At 35.7% G+C, this 15,674-nt stretch overlaps 2 protein-coding genes and 1 pseudogene across 3 annotated transcripts in view; 2 read left to right on the forward strand and 1 right to left on the reverse strand.

The window, feature by feature from the left end:
• The window catches only part of LOC145222170 (uncharacterized), a 28,789-nt pseudogene extending 18,188 nt beyond the window's left edge, over positions 1-10,601 (forward strand). The window contains exons 12-16 of the transcript XR_013859301.1: positions 1,755-1,847; positions 2,482-2,644; positions 2,957-3,172; positions 5,840-5,997; positions 6,629-10,601. The product of XR_013859301.1 is annotated as an uncharacterized LOC145222170 (transcript). The remainder of the gene's footprint in view (positions 1-1,754; positions 1,848-2,481; positions 2,645-2,956; positions 3,173-5,839; positions 5,998-6,628) is intronic.
• A 134-nt stretch (positions 10,602-10,735) lies between these two features.
• LOC145222177 (HSPB1-associated protein 1-like) lies at positions 10,736-13,147 on the reverse strand. Its single transcript, XM_080088227.1, has 5 exons — positions 12,909-13,147; positions 12,516-12,826; positions 12,007-12,143; positions 11,685-11,811; positions 10,736-11,403 (listed from the first exon to the last, which is right to left on the reverse strand). Exons 1-5 carry the CDS (start codon positions 13,084-13,086, stop codon positions 10,909-10,911), a joined length of 1,248 nt encoding a protein of 415 aa, XP_079944353.1. The 5' UTR covers positions 13,087-13,147; the 3' UTR covers positions 10,736-10,908.
• Positions 13,148-13,572: 425 nt separating this feature from the next.
• Positions 13,573-15,674, forward strand: LOC145222178 (uncharacterized). The gene is made up of 2 exons (XM_080088228.1): positions 13,573-14,016; positions 14,501-15,674. The coding sequence occupies exons 1-2, from the start codon at positions 13,687-13,689 to the stop codon at positions 15,188-15,190; spliced, it is 1,020 nt and encodes a 339-aa protein (XP_079944354.1). The 5' UTR covers positions 13,573-13,686; the 3' UTR covers positions 15,191-15,674.

Here is a 15,674-nt window from a genome sequence, read left to right on the forward strand (position 1 = left end):
CTAACTGCTAATTTGTTGCCTAACGGAGCGGGTCCATTGAGTCATAGACCTGTGGGTTTCACCCTGGGGTTACGGCCCGCAATGGCTGTATGGGGGGTGGTTGTAGGGGGCAGTGGTTAGTAAGTGGATAATTATTGCCTCCAACCCCACTCAAGGTTAATTTTGGCATTGATTAGAGATGAGTCACATTAATGTTATTTAGTTTGGTGACGTAAGCCTTCTGTGACGTCATAGTTGGTCGTTTTAGTTATGTGAAAAAGGGGTTGCTGAAATTTATCTGCTCTTTTGGGGGTAACTATATTATATGAAACAATATGACGGTCAAAAGCAGCGCAGGGGGGGGGGCACGATTACTGATATTAACGACTTGGTTAGAGGCTTTTGGGAAAGGGAATGGCATGTAACGTTTCTTCAACGATCTTGGGTACAGTGGCTGTTGTGATCAGTTGACAAAGTGATGGAGTCCCACAAAAGCCCCAGGTTCTACACACCTGAAAAAATGTATGGTTAATCCGAAGACAAAAGAGTTGTTTAAAATTACATTTTCGCAAAACAATTGTTCTGTAAGTAATATTTAAGTACTGTTTGAATTCTCGTACAAGTCTTTTGAATTTTTTAGCTTTTCGTTGGTTAATTTTTTCAAACAAATATTCAAGTGTACAAAACTTTCATTATACTTAACTCAATCACTTAATTACTGAAACGGTACATGGTATACTTTTTTTTTTTCGATTTTTTTCTCGCTACACTTGCTTCAAGCCTGCTCAAACCCTCACAATTACGTCATAAGGTCCTGACGCGTCAAAAAGGAAGTAGTCACTTTTCCCTCTAAGATCTTTTGTCCTCAGTGCAGGAAGCGTCTTCCCTCTTCCCGTCTGCTCTGCATGCACAATGCAATTCCTCCATTATACACCTTATATACATCCTCTATGCTGTGCATACACTTGGTCCATTGTTAAGCACTATGGTGTGTTGGATGGAGTGTTGCGCAAATCTTAATGTAAATATGCTTCCTATGTCTAATAATGTATGCGTGGCTGCTTGCTGATGCCACCAGAAGGATTTTGGAACCTAAAACCCCATCTATTGTATCCACATTATATAAACAAATGCTATGCCAAAGATCACTGGAATAAATTTCTACTACCAGTTCACAGTAACAAAGCGCTGGTATCATGTACACTTTTGTACAAAGTTTAACCAGTCCACTGGCTTTAGAGTTAACTACATTTATACAGTCCAGTTATGCTGCATCTTGCTGGAACTCCTCAGGTTTAGGCCCTTAGTCTTTAATGTGGGTAAACGTTTTTATGCAAGTACCCCAGAATGTGTTAGTTTTTTTTTTTTTCAACAAATGATAGTGATCTCATCTTACAATACATTGGTATAAAATGAACGTATTAGGAATGTAGCCAAATTATATTGTGAAACATTGTTAATCGCGATAAGGGTTTCTCTAAGGAGTCATAGTAGTTGTGTTTAGTCCGCTTTATGATGTTGTTTGCGCGTTCCGATAATTATTTTGTTACAAACCGGAGTTTGAAGACCCTTGACCTAATTTCAAACCCCTACGATCTTATGTACCATTTTTATGAACTGGGTTATTCTATAATTTATATAAATATTATTCAACAAGGGGAACATGCTGCTATCATTCAGTCGTTGTTTTTTATTTTGATTTGAGAATGTTGACTTAAATTGCACAATTAATGAAACCAGTGATGTTTATTGTTGTTGTTTTTTTGTTGTTGTAGAAGCCCACCACCTTGCTCCAGTCGTTTCCAGTGTTGTTGTTATCGTGCTGATTGTCATCATAGTTGTTCTTTTCTTGTATTTCTGGAAAGAAGGTGAGGTCAACAAACTTTACTCTTTTTTGATGTGAAACATGGTAGATATTTATGTAATTTTGCCATGTGTTTTATTTAAATTTATAACCCTATTGCCTTACCTGTTGGTTTTTAACATTGGAGCATGTCAAGGGTATTATCAAATTTGCTTCTCAAATATGAATTGAAATTTTGAAAACATGTTTAAACTAGACTAAATTTTGACAGTTTTGTTTCACGATTTTAAACAAACTGTGATGAGATTACTATCCCAAAAGTTTCTACTTTTGTCACAATTAGAAAAACAAACTTGATAATATTTATTTCATCTTATTGCACACTATGTCTGAGTCGTCTGTTCAAATCCAGAAATCAAAGAAGCATGTATTTAATCACTAGTTTTGAGATCTAACATACCAAATAACACATGTTTATTTGATAAAAATCAGTCATTGTTAAGTGATTTGGAATAAAACTAGATGATTTTGTTTTTACCCTGTCCAACAATTTAAACAGAACTTATGAAAAGCTTTAATATTAAATTTGTTTACCGTTTTTCAGTTAGTTTTAGTCTAGCGATAATTATAATACATCAAAAGTGTTTTTTAGCAAACTGGGAACAAGAATCTAAAGTTTTTGACCTTATTTTTCGCAGGTTACTGTCCGCATGTCAGATATTACGTTCCTGTGGGATTGGCAAAGTGGCTTGACTCCCAAACAACCAGCGAAGTAGTGATGAGGTCCCGAACAGTGTTGCTCGTCTGGCAGGCTGACACCAGATCTAACGAGCTGGCTGAGAAACATGCTTGTGTGATTAGGTGAGTTAAATTAATGTTTGGTCTTTTAGACTTTAGGAATAAATTGCCCAGGATTTGTTAAAACCTGTGTCAGACACTTAAGAAAAATACATTTTTGTTCAATTTTTAACATTTTTGTGGCAAAATTTGAAGTTTACGATACCAGTTCAACTTTTATTTTTCATCTTTACATTATGTATGAATCCAAAATAATAGTTTTTTTGTAAGTTTTAGAGCACTTTAAATGAAATGTCACTTTCACTTGAGACTTTTAAAGTTTTAAACACACTGACAAACCTTACCTCAAAATTTCACAAAAATATGTATTTCCAGGCACTTGGCTTCATTCCTGCGGTCAGTTTGTGGCCTAGACGTAATCTTGGACATGTTTGAGCAAACTCAGATGTCCACTGCAATGTCCAAGTGGGTCCATGAAGCCTTTGAACGTGCAGAGTTTGTTATTTTCATCTCTCCTCACTTTGATTGTGATGAAGAACCTGAAGATGGAAATTTCCAACCTTTGCTTGGTGATTTCAACTACATGTTTAAGTAGGTCGTGTTTAAGTATGTTTGACTTATTTATTTTTGGGTATGTTTGAGATAAGTTGCCTTTTAAAGTAAGTTATGCCTGAGTATCTTAAGGTTAAGTTAGTTTTGAGTATGATTAAGCGAATTTATTTTTGAAGTAAGCTCTGTTTAAACATATTGAAGTTACGCTTAGATATCTTTTAGTTTTTTTGGGTAAGTTTAAATTACCTTGTAACTATGTTATATTTCAGCATATTTAGGTAAGTGATGTTTAAGTGTTTAACTTAAGATATTTCTGGGTAGGTTCAAGTAATGTTACCTTTACATAAGTTATATTTGGGCATATTTACGTAAGTTTTGCTTGGGTTTCTTTAAGTTAAGTTACCTTTAAATTAAGTTATGTTATATTTCAGCATATGTTGCTTTTGTACGTTTAACTTAAAAGTTACATTACCTTTGGGTAAGTTATGTGTAAGCATATCGAAGTTAGTAATAATTAATAAACTTTAACTTAAGATTTGCCAAAGTGTGTTAATTTAATTAGTTTTGGAGTATGTTTAAGCTAAGTAATCTCTAGTTAAGTCATTGCTGTTTAAGCATTTGTAAGTAAGTTATGCTTAGGTATTTTTAACTTAGCCGTTTTTGAGTATATTTAAGTTTTGTTTTCTTCAAGTAGGTTAGGTTTGAGTAAGTTATAATTTAGTATGTTTAATCCAAGTTTTTTTTTTAAGTATGTTTAATTTAAGTTATTAATGAGTTAAATTTTCCTGCATTGAATATAGAACATTGTTCTTTTGATTTTAATCTACCCAACAACAACAAAAAAATTCTGACCCCTTATTTTTATGTTATATTCTGTTGTATTTAAAACGATCGCGCTGGATTAAACTTTATTTGTGACTTGATTTTTCATACTGATTCATAAGTCAGCTTGAGCTTATAGTTACTTGGGTGAAAAGTTGTGTAAACAACAAACAAAAAACAAATCACGTGAATCACTCCGCACTAATCCACCTTTTCCAATCTGCTTGATTGTGTATGTGATATAACCTATGAACAAACCCATACAAAAATCAAAACAAAAGTTTAAACACCAAGATGCAATTTTGCTTGGTGATAAGGTAAAGAAAATTCTCCCTTTAACTGATTCACAAATAAACAAATAAACTAAAACGTGAAAATATGTTATATCTTGTCACACGCTGGGTTTGCAAGCTGCATTAGTGTTCCATAACTGGATCCTTATCTGTTTTTTGTCCTTTAGCTTTAGGCTTTTTCATTTTTTATCGTATTTTGATCATAACATTACCTGTCTGGGTCCGCCTTTGCTAATTAAATTGAGAAACAAATTTGTAGTGTTGTTTTTTGTTGTTTGACACAAAACGATTTTTAAGCTGCAGACAGTGCACATTGTTTCAACCAATATGGTATTATCAGTGCAGCATTAAAAAACTAAAATTTCTTTTCGCGGCACACTTCGCAGGTAAACATATAACAAACGTTGTTCTAAGAATGCTAACTTTCAGCTTTGTTGTGGTGGGTAAGGATGCTTTTCATTGCCAATAACGATAATATGAAAAATATGCTGTGAAACTTTGTTATGCACACCAGTATTTCGTCGTGAAAACACGAGGGAATGTTTACACTTTAAAATACGAAATATTTCGCGGCACACTTGGAAATCTCTCACGGTACACTAGTGTGCCGCGGCACACAGTTTGAGAATCACTGGTGTACATTGTTTGCAGCTTACTTATCATTCAAAATGGCTCAATGCTCCCATATTGAAAAAAATACGAGTTTTATTTTGTTGTGTTTGTTCCGAATTATTTTTGAAATAGGAAGAAGTGTTTACTGTTACAATTGTTTTCAAATTGAATTCCTTTCCTACTACGTTATTCGTACAATACAATGTTTAAGGCGACAAGTTTTCACAACATGACCTATTCATTTGATATTAATCAGGCTTTATCTGACTTTTCTATTCGAATAAGAAAACTATTAATAACTAAGCATTCAATGAACCATTTTACTGTTTCACTATTTTTACCATTTTATCACTTTTACCATTTTACTACTTTACCATTTCTTCCACTTTTACTACTTTTACCATTTTTTGAACTTTTACCACTTTTACCATTTGTCCACTTTCACCATTTTTACCTTTTTTCAACTTTTACCATTTTGTAATCTTTTGAAAACCAAATCTTAAGTTTGTGGTTTTGATCGAAGGGACACGACCTTGATTAAACAAACTTCACAAGACCTCAACGATACCAGATTAAATTTGCGTTTATTTGCTAACCAAGCAGCTTATGGTGCGGAATAGCCAAGTTACGCTCATTCTCATTCATGCCTGAATCACGTCGTTGTTGTTCTTTACACTTATTTGTTTAGGTTCAAATTCGTTTTGCGTTTATGACGTCACTTTAGGGCACGTGATGCCGCGGGCGCCATAGCAACCGATTTTTAACCTCTACTGTCTAACCGCAGCATGCAAGTCGTCACGTAAATTTTTGCTGTACTTTCCACGACATGGTTATACTGGCCTTTTCCAAAAGAACAAAAGGCAACAAGTGTTTAGCTTAAACTCTTCAACCTGTTGCTAGGTTATGTGTACTCAAAACAGCACCAAAAAAGTACAAAACACCTGTTTTCACTCCTTAAACTTTTGTCTTATTGTCGTAGATATATCGAGCCAAAACTGCGAAACCGTCGTAAGTTTATCACTGCGCTCCTGCCCTACTCAGACGTGAACTCATGTGATGCGAGCAGAGTCTTGAAAAACTGCACACTTACCTTTAAACTGATGGATCATATTGATGACTTGTATCTCCACATACAAGGTAACTGGTTTAAATTTAATAGAGTTCTTTTCAACTGTACAATAGGGGCACAGAGAAATTGACGTAAAACTAAAATCATCTGTAGGCTTGCACATTCTCAGCGCACAAAAAATCTTTGTTGCACATAAACTGCACATCTAATGTTGCTCAAAGTGATCCCCAGTGTACTCAGGAAGCTTGTGTACATGTACAGACACACGAAAAGCTATGCTGCGAATAAACTGGTGTGTTTAATACAGTGTGTACATCTAATGTTGCTCACTCTGATTCTCCGTGCATGTACCAAAACACGTAAAAATCTGTACTCCGCATATTTTGTTGCACAGCGTGCACTTCCAATGTTGCTCACCGTAGTCTTCAGTGTATTTAGAGGGCCTGCGTTTGTAGCCAGACAAATTAAGAATGCACAGTTACCCAATATTTAGATGTTCCAGCGGATAGCTGCAACTGTTTGTACGCAATAGGTTGGGGGTTCGAGTCCCGGGAGTGACAACCGCCTTAGTGGAAATGAATTTAACAAACTGACTAGAAAAAATAACAGTATAATAATAACAGAAAATAACAGCCACTTTGTTGTTTGGTTGGTCACCAAAAATACTTCCCTTTGTTCACCACACTATTATTCCAACAGAAAAATCTAAAGTGTCGTTTATGGGCCGTCATTCAGTAATGTACGTCAGCCATAAGGATTACACTGAGACCTCGCAAGGGAGAGCTTTGTCAGACAGCATCGTTGAAATGATGAAGATGGCCTCTTCCCCGAAGAAAACATCGCTCTCTCCCAAAAAGAGGATCTCTTGTTCCTCTGCATCGCTCTCCTTGGATGGTGGAAGTGGATCTTCCCAAGCAAAGTCCTTGTCTTCTTCGGAGGACAACGTTATGCGCTCCTCCAGGGATAGCGACTTTGTGTCCGATTTAGCTACGAACCATCTTGGTGTGATCCCACCGGAGCCAGTAAAGTGTCTCTGTCGAAAAGTCACCGACCGCATTCACCCGCCTCCTCCGCTGGTGGAAAATCCGGAAGAGCACATCCGGCTCATCAACGCAACCTCCTCGCCTGTAAAAGAAACTCAACTCCCTGGAGTCCAAGACATGTGTCCTTATCACAAGAGGAGGATTACAGAAGAGCCTTCATATACGAACTTCCCAGATGACGGATACGGGGAACAAACCACAACTGATGTTTCCACGCAGGAAGACCCAAATGCGGATTCCGCGGATCAGTTTACGGATGAAGCGATAATGCGTTTTCTTCGTGCCCGTTCTTTGGTCCCTCAACAAGAGTATGTGCAGCTTAACGTACAGACACTTCCCACGATGAACGAGTCACCTTCGCAAAATCACGACACTTTCGAGGGAAGTAGTTACGCGAAAAGTTTAGGAGGAATGGAAAGTCCGGAAAATGAGGAAGACAACGTTGTGGAACGGTTTACTTCGGTTTAGATTCCCTTCGGATGAAAAAATCCATTTTATGGAACAAAGGGAAAGCAAATATCATCAAGGTATGTTGATTTATGTCCGCTTGTGGACGTTTATCAAGATGGTGGGAATCTGGCGTAAAAAGCGGAGTCGTTCCGTAAAATATGGTTCCGAATTCCGTGTGTTGTTACTGTGTAATATTGTTGATCTGCCGCCCGCACCATATACTCAGAATTTCGTTTTCTCCAGTATGAAGATTTATTCCTACAGAGTTCCGATTTTGCATAGGAATAACGCGTATAGGGATAAACTCTCCAGTTTTTAGTCACTTTTCCATTTTTAATGTTACTTTATAAACAGAATTTTAACTTTTGCCTGTTGCACTGCCGAAAATAGCAACAGAATTATTTAAAAACATTTAGCCTAAAATAGTTGAATTTAGTCGGAAATACTGTTAACAATTTGTTTGTCAACTTCTATCAGAGTTCAAGACTAAACAGACGAATTTGGTTAATTGCATATCCACTTTGTAATTTTTTTTATTTCATTTCACTAAAATATGCGATCAAATGATTTTTTTAGAATATGTGATGAACCGGTATGAAATTAACCAGTTTTGTCCTCATTTGTTTTTGCTGCTTTACTTGCCAAATTTCAATCAATGCTTAAAGCTCTTGCCCTACCCCACGCATACACGGTGGTTTGCAATACACCCAGTTTTTATGACACTTAACGCTGCATAAAAATCTTGCAAAGATTTCAGTATGCTTGCCTGGCATTACAATGCGTTAGTTTTTTTTTTTTAGCTTACAAGAAATTTGGATCAGAAAACGCAGTAGTTTAAGAAGAAACCCAGTGTTTTTAGATTAGTAGTCGCAAAAAACGTGCAATCATATTTACCCTATCATCGAATTACATTTTCAAAAAATCATAAAAGGCAATAAATGCTGACCTTGCCGAATCACCTTCACAACTTACACGAGTTAAAAATAGTTTTTTTTTTAAATAAGCGTTTTTGACCTGTTTTCAAAGTCTACAATCATTTTTAACCCGTTGCTAAATTGCCTAACTGCCATATTTTGCCCCTCTGCTTACTTTCTCGAACATAATTTTGTTAACCTATTATCTTTTTCACTACTACTCCAATTTGGAATGACAAAACAACAGAATAATTTATCGTCATGTAACGTAAAAGATTGAGAAAGTACAAACAATTCCGATCATTTTAAATCCAGTTAATTGCGCATTCTGTTTTATCGCATACTGAATCAAAAACTGTAGCCCATCATTAATTAACACAGTGTTCCTATTAACTGCCTATAAAAGCTTGCATATAAGATCTGGTCACTGCAACTGCTGACAATGGCCGTATTGACTAGTGTAGTGTATGCTACATGGGCTCGTATGTTATATGTTGCATCGTTAATTTTACTGAGATCCGCGAGGCTTGATCAAACACAAGTTAAGTTGTACCTAAGGCATTTGCAATCCGTTTGACCTAATATTGCCCAACAACTCTTGACTCACGTTACTGTGTGCGTTGAACCGCGTTTTACTTTGTCGCTATGCCCTTTGAGATTAACCCCGTAGCATTTTGCACTTCGCCATTTATCCAAATCAATACACAGTAGTGAGTAGAAGTAGTCACAAACATCATAGTGTTTTTTTCCAGCTACCTTATCCATTGATCAAAATATTACCATCGCCTTTACAAAGAAGTTTATAGTGTTGTTTTATTTCCGAATTAAACCTCGTTCGTCATTTACATTTTGCGCTCTGTGACGTAGTTTTCTGTCCTTTGATGACGTCATAGATGTGACGTAGCGATTGGTGCGTGTCAGCATATCCTACATTTGCTTTTAAACCCACACTCGCTATTGCATATACTCGACTATAGTACATTGATATTTATTTGCTTTGAAATACGTTTTGCCGTAAAATATCTCAAATATTTTGTTGTGGGTTCGAATCCCGTCGATTCCGGCCTCGAATCAAATCCCTCCCACTAATTTTTACACTTCGTCAATACATTTTCCCGCTATAGTTCAAAAACTTGTCAAGTGAATATGTCTGTAATGAAAGTACACCACATTGCCATTGTGTATCATAGGCTACCTCCTTGCCATTATGAAGTACAGCCATGTTCCTTTAAAGCCGTTAGTACATGAATTGGGGGTTTTGTTGCCCTTCATATAATATTGTCTCTAATTTTCAGCTTTTAATAATTTTTGATCTATTCACATAGTAGCATTTTACCATTGTTTTCTGAAGTATAAACTTACCGAGTGTTACGACCCAATACTTCAGTGACGTCATTAATACAGTAGTGACGTCATTCTCGCAATGTATTTTTCTTGTAATGTTGTATTCGTACTTTAGCATGAGGCACCATGCATTTTTGTGTGTGTTTTTTTGCTCAATTTCTGACCCCATCGCCCAATATTTACCACTGTTTGCGGCCTAACGTTGCTTTATGAAGCTTTTTTGCGTTGCGTGTTGTTACTTCATGACGTTTTGACCTTTTATGAAATTTTTAAATGAAATGTATGGCGAAATTTGTCACATGCTATTTCCGTTATCGCGCATATTTCCTTTTCATCTAAAAACGTCGCACACACGCCCCTTTATTGATTGTTACGTCATACATAAGTAACATCGTAACAGCTAGTGATGACTATAATTTGCCAAATGTTAGCGTCTCCTATATACATGCACTGCACCCTAAAAACGATCAACTGTTCCATTATAATTGTGAATTGCACAAAACAAGATGCGCTCATCAATCAAAATATATTTAACCTCAATATTACACACTATATATTGTTCACATACCAGTGCTTCCGACTATAGACGCTATGATTTAGCTTACAATACCCACAAGTTCCATTCAGGTGCAACAAAGGTTACTTTTGCTCATTTATTGTATCTTGAATGCCATTTTCAGTCCGTTCATTGTTTTATTTGGAATTTTGGCTTGATTTTTAACCATCGATTATTGCGTAAGTTTTACGTTTGGACTTTTATTTTTTCCGCCAGACTTATGGCTATTTTGCATGAAAAAGTCGAAAAATTCAACTAAAGCCGAAATTTTTCTCCACCTTTTTTGTGTTTTGCCTTTGAATAATTTTTGTGTATTTTGTCTTTTGTTCCTGGTGACATATGAGATTAAACAACCTCGCATACGCTTCAGTGGTGGTCAGGAAGCCGCATACATAAATACTCACTATTACTATGTCGTCAAGCTGCCTATTATAGTTGATTGGATACATTTTAAGATTTGATGTAGGTTTTGACTTTAAATTACTCCAAATCGACAGGATTCTGTGGGCTGGAGCAATGCCTAAAATTTTATTCGCTCAGGCAAGCGCACGTTGTATGAGCCGGGGATCGAACCCAAAACCTTGTGAACACTTTTCGGATGCTCTAACCTCGGCGATAATATGTAACGATTCATAAAAGAAAATAAAGCAATGCACGAAAAACAAATGCAGGTCATTCAAACTGACGATATAATTCACTTACAATACATTCAACGACACTTGGTGCCGTTAAACATCTCGCAAAATCGTTGGAAGTCAATTGAGGCCTATCCAATCTGCAGCGTTTTTGTCGAGCCTCTTTCAAAGCGTTTTGGTTCCAGGATTTAACATGCGTCCAATGTTCGAACACTGATGCCAAATGCTCTATGCAGTAACTGGCGGGAATATAGCAATTCTCGGTGTTTAGAATAGCCGAACGCTGAGCAATGTTACACAAGCACTTTTTAGGGGTTTCCGATGACTTAGCTGTTTTGCGGTCAGTTTTCTCAACAATGGAGAAGTCCTCTGACGTTGTGAGCGCTTGTTCTACTATAGACAGGCCTTCATTGAAGGTAGGAGTTTGGTGTTTTGATATTAGCCATTGGGAAAGAGATGGGTCGCTCTGGGTGACTGTTTGGATAAGTAGTTGAGTGACAGCTTCGTGTAGACGACAATGATAGTCTTGTTCCTGTCCAAAGATTAAAGGTTTTTCTTGTACACGTAACTAACAGGCAGTATCTGCTATTTTTGACCTGTTAGGTCTCATCAGTGCAGCAGCTAACAAGACACTAGCTGCATAGGCTAGTATGGCCAGAATTATTTCTTTATGATCTCACTGGGCCATAAGAAAAATAAACTTCGGTAGTCAGCATAACAAAACAATACTTTTTATGATGTGCACAATATTGGGAACTACAATATAGGAAGCTTTATTTGGTGTTATCTTTTGTAATATGTCACATCACTTACCAATGGAAACCAGGCATTAATGCTTATGCTCAGTTCAAGATTTTCCACAAAATGCCACCAGTGATGGGGAACAAAAAGTAAATCTCCAGGCTCCAGTGTTACAATATATGGGTGAGCTCTGGAAAACCTGTATCACAAGGGTTTATACATTAATACTTATAAATCCTTAATCAACCATTCCCTACCGTGTTAATTAAATTTACATGTTCACCTTTACAAAGCAAGTAAAAGATAACTAAATATTTAATGCTTTAAATTACTTTTGCAATATTTCAAGTAAAATAAACTGACAACATTGAACTTTGATGAGTTTCCCACATACCTTTTGTGTTTGTTCACATCAGGATTTAGCATATTGACTTGGCTAAAAACACTAGATTCTTCGTAAGGCAATCTCGTTGGGTAAACGTTTTCACTGTCTGATGGTGGGAACAAAATCCATCTCTTTCTTCCAAAAACCTAAAACAAATACTGTTGAGATTCATGAAATAAATTTTTCATCTCTGTATCATTTAGATTTTGGTTTAGCAGTTGTTAAAGTTATAAATACGGATTTTTCAAAATTATTTTCTCTTATTTTTCTGAAAGATTTTGCAAAACCGTGAAAAACTCAATAAGCATAAGGTTCATTATAGTCTTCATCCACCAAGCAACGAGCTGGGAGGTTCTAGTTTTAAAGTTTGAAGTTTACAGTAAATAGTATTGGTTGTGTTTTTCATGGTTTTGCAATATCTTTTGGAAAAATATTTACACTTTATCAAATTATGAGATTTATTTATCTACACTGTGACAAGATTCATTACAAACAATCAATAAACAAATAGGGCATACCTGATAAACAAGATTAAAGCCGTAGGAATCATAATGACAAGCTGTGTGTGATGATTTTGTGCCAACCCATATTGCAGCATCTAGTCCCTCATCAGGGTCAAAACCAAGTAATGTCCAATCAATTTCATCAGTAAATTTAAAGTCAGGTACATTTTTAAACAGGTCTTTAATGTATATGTAGTCAGCATATGCCCAGTTTTCTGACCTGTCAAGTTTGGAAAATGGCTCACTGGTGAATTTTGAATCATTCCAATCAAGAAACTCTGACATTGATGCTTTGATGTATTGGCATTCATTTTCCCATTGAATGTCTATAACAAAAGTAATGCACACAGCAACATTTCAATAATTCAAAGAAAGTTGTTGTACGTCAAATGTCAATGCTGTAATTACCATCTTTTTTTATTGTTCCGATTCTGAAATTAACAAGCTGATTACCCAGTTTTTCAGCTAACTTTTTGGGGGTTAGATTGCTAATTTTCCATTTTTGAGTTTCTTTACAGCTTTTAATGACAATAGGTTGATCAAATTTTGCATTGGTAGCAAGGTTTTTGATATTGAACAGTGTCATAATTGTAATGTACTTCACAAATTAAAAACGAACTGCTTGCGCGAAAAGTAACAGGGAAAACACCTATTTCGATACTTCGGATTGCTAGGGCGTTTAAAATTTGTTGACGTATAAATGTTTGGTTTTATGTAACAAGCAAATACCAAAGGCAATTAAAACGCTACATATCTACATTTTAACGATTGTTTATTTTATTGGTTTTCAATTTATGCAAAACAAAGCAAGAATTAATGAGTTGAATTACGCAAGTTTTGTTTGTACAAAAATGTATAGCCTTTTAAACCTTAAACTTACCAACTTTGTACAAAGTACAGGAAGTAAAACACTTTGTTTCATTAGTTGATTTTTAAATAAAATGTACCGTTTATTAGTTTATTTTAAACTTATGTTTGAACCCCTTACTGTTTTAAAAAATATGTATGTATTCACACATTTTTATTTTGCGAAGCACTGTATTCGTAACAGAAAACCAAAATCACACGAAAAACGAAAAAAGCCTCAGGTAGGCGAGTCTCATGACGCTGACTGTTTTTAATCAAACAATAATACGTATTTTTTGTTTCAAAAATCCCTTACAGTCAGTCGTAACATCAAGTGAACATGTTCAGACAGCCGAGTTATTCTCACCGCGCAATGACAGTGTGTTTTGTGTGCGGGAACACAGCTTACGAAGACAACATGGTGCTTCTGTATTCAAGAAGTTCTAGAACCCACGCCGATGCCCCATTTTTTCCGTTTCTGGAATACCACGACCCTGCACCGGGCGCAGAACCAATGCGTGAAGATTGGTCGGTGGTGTCGTGTTTTGTATGTAACGCTTTTCTGTCACAACAATGGGAATCGTTCGAAAGAACAAGAACGCCTATAAGTAAACGTTTGTATTGGTTAAAACGTCCCAGTGGATGCGAAATACGACAGCCAGTATCCCAGGTAAGCCTTTTTTAATTTAAGTAATTTTCAAACGTTACAGTAATTCAGTTTTCAATCCAGACATTGCTTTTGGTTTTTAAAATTAGATCTAAATTTTGTTATACCACAGTACTTAAGTTTTTGCCATTTTTTTATTTTGAAGTTAGTTGTGATTTTTGCTGATCACTTGCGTTAAAAACTAAGAGAATTTGTGTCAATATGAAATGTTTTAGTTGATATTTGTGACATTTTTCAAGTCATTCTTGTTATTGCTACTTAAACTTCTAAAGCTTTTTTGCTACTAGTTTCAAACGGAAGATTTGTGTTAAAAACTAAGGAATTTGTGTCAAAATGAATGTATTAGTTGATATTTGTGACATTTTTCAAGTTAATCTTGCTATTACTACTTAAACTTCTAAAGCTTTTTCGCTACTAGTTTCACACGGAAGACTTGTTATTAAAACTAAGTAGACAAATAACTATTGTTAATGACTCATTGTTTTAGATTGAATTGGAGGAAATTCTTAACGAGCATTCGAGGGACAATTTCGATGAGCGCGATGATTATGAAAGCGAGGAAGAGACATCGATCGATAAAAAAACTGCTAAGAAGGTTACTGAGCATATACCCCAAACATCAACTGAACGGCCAGCAAAACGAAAAGCTAGTGAAACTGCAAGCGAAGACCAGACTTCAGCTCAATTTGTCTGTTACTCATGCGGCGAAACTGAGGACCAAAATTGCCCCATATGCCCAGTACATTGTAAAGCAAGTTATGAACAAATGCGTGCAGGAATGCCATTCTATCCAACTGTATTAGAACAAAGACCAGTACCTGGAGCCAAAGTGATAGCGGATTCTATTACTTTTATGTGTATAAGTTGCTTGCCAAAGTATAAACCAGAATGGCATATGGTCCAAAAAGATTTTATTAAGCAAGATACCACTAAGTCTGTTTTGCCGCGAATCCCCTTGCCTGAAAATGTCTCATGTTATTTGTGTAGTGCAGATGTAAACACCAAGTACAACAATGGCCTTGTGCATGGTGAATCAAATTCAGTGTTCTCTGCCTTGAAATCTTACAAGTGTACTGTTGGGTCTGTACCACTGACATTTGGCTTCACATATGTGTGTCCAAAATGCCATGAACTTGTTAAAAATGAAAAACTGCCAGGAGGTCTTGCTAACAGTTAAAAAATCACTTATAATGAGAAAGCATCTCATTCTTTTTTGCAGTAAAATAATTACTGGTTTTATACTGTGTTTTGTATGAATGAAGAACTAGTATTTTTATCATGTTTTATAATGCAATTATAAACTACTGGTAATGTTTTTAGAATCTGAAGGTGCATTTTGTATCACTTTTGTACAGTATTTTTATGCCGTTTTTTTTTGGTGCTTTGTTTAGTAAAGATGTATTTTTCATATAAAGTACCGGATATAATAATTTCTTTTGATATGTTATAGCATTAATCCATTTAGACATTGTTGGTGTTTTTTACTCCCTAAATTGTATTTTTAAACACTGCCTTACCCTTTGAACTAAATGAATGCTTCCAATATCATATGTGCAGTTATGCTGTTTTTGTTCAGTCAAAATATTTTCCAAGTACTAACCTCTGTTTTTTATGTGTTGAAAAATTGAATAACCATGTTTGCCCTGTTTTTGTATTTCAGA

Source organism: Phallusia mammillata, chromosome 4 (assembly GCF_965637545.1).
Source record: "Phallusia mammillata chromosome 4, kaPhaMamm4.hap1.1, whole genome shotgun sequence".
Lineage (NCBI taxonomy): Eukaryota > Metazoa > Chordata > Ascidiacea > Phlebobranchia > Ascidiidae > Phallusia > Phallusia mammillata.

Bases quoted from the DNA above. Each gene is read 5' to 3' on its own strand.
- LOC145222177 (XM_080088227.1), bottom strand. From the start codon at position 13,086: ATGACACTGTTCAATATCAAAAACCTTGCTACCAATGCAAAATTTGAT. The intron at 11,812-12,006 runs GTATGTGGGAAA...CTTGTGATACAG, and splicing joins GATGTGAACAAACACAAAAG to GTTTTCCAGAGCTCACCCAT. The intron at 11,404-11,684 runs GTAAGTGATGTG...ATCTTTGGACAG, and splicing joins TTAATGCCTGGTTTCCATTG to GAACAAGACTATCATTGTCG.
- LOC145222178 (XM_080088228.1), top strand. From the start codon at position 13,687: ATGTTCAGACAGCCGAGTTATTCTCACCGCGCAATGACAGTGTGTTTT. The intron at 14,017-14,500 runs GTAAGCCTTTTT...TCATTGTTTTAG, and splicing joins TACGACAGCCAGTATCCCAG to ATTGAATTGGAGGAAATTCT.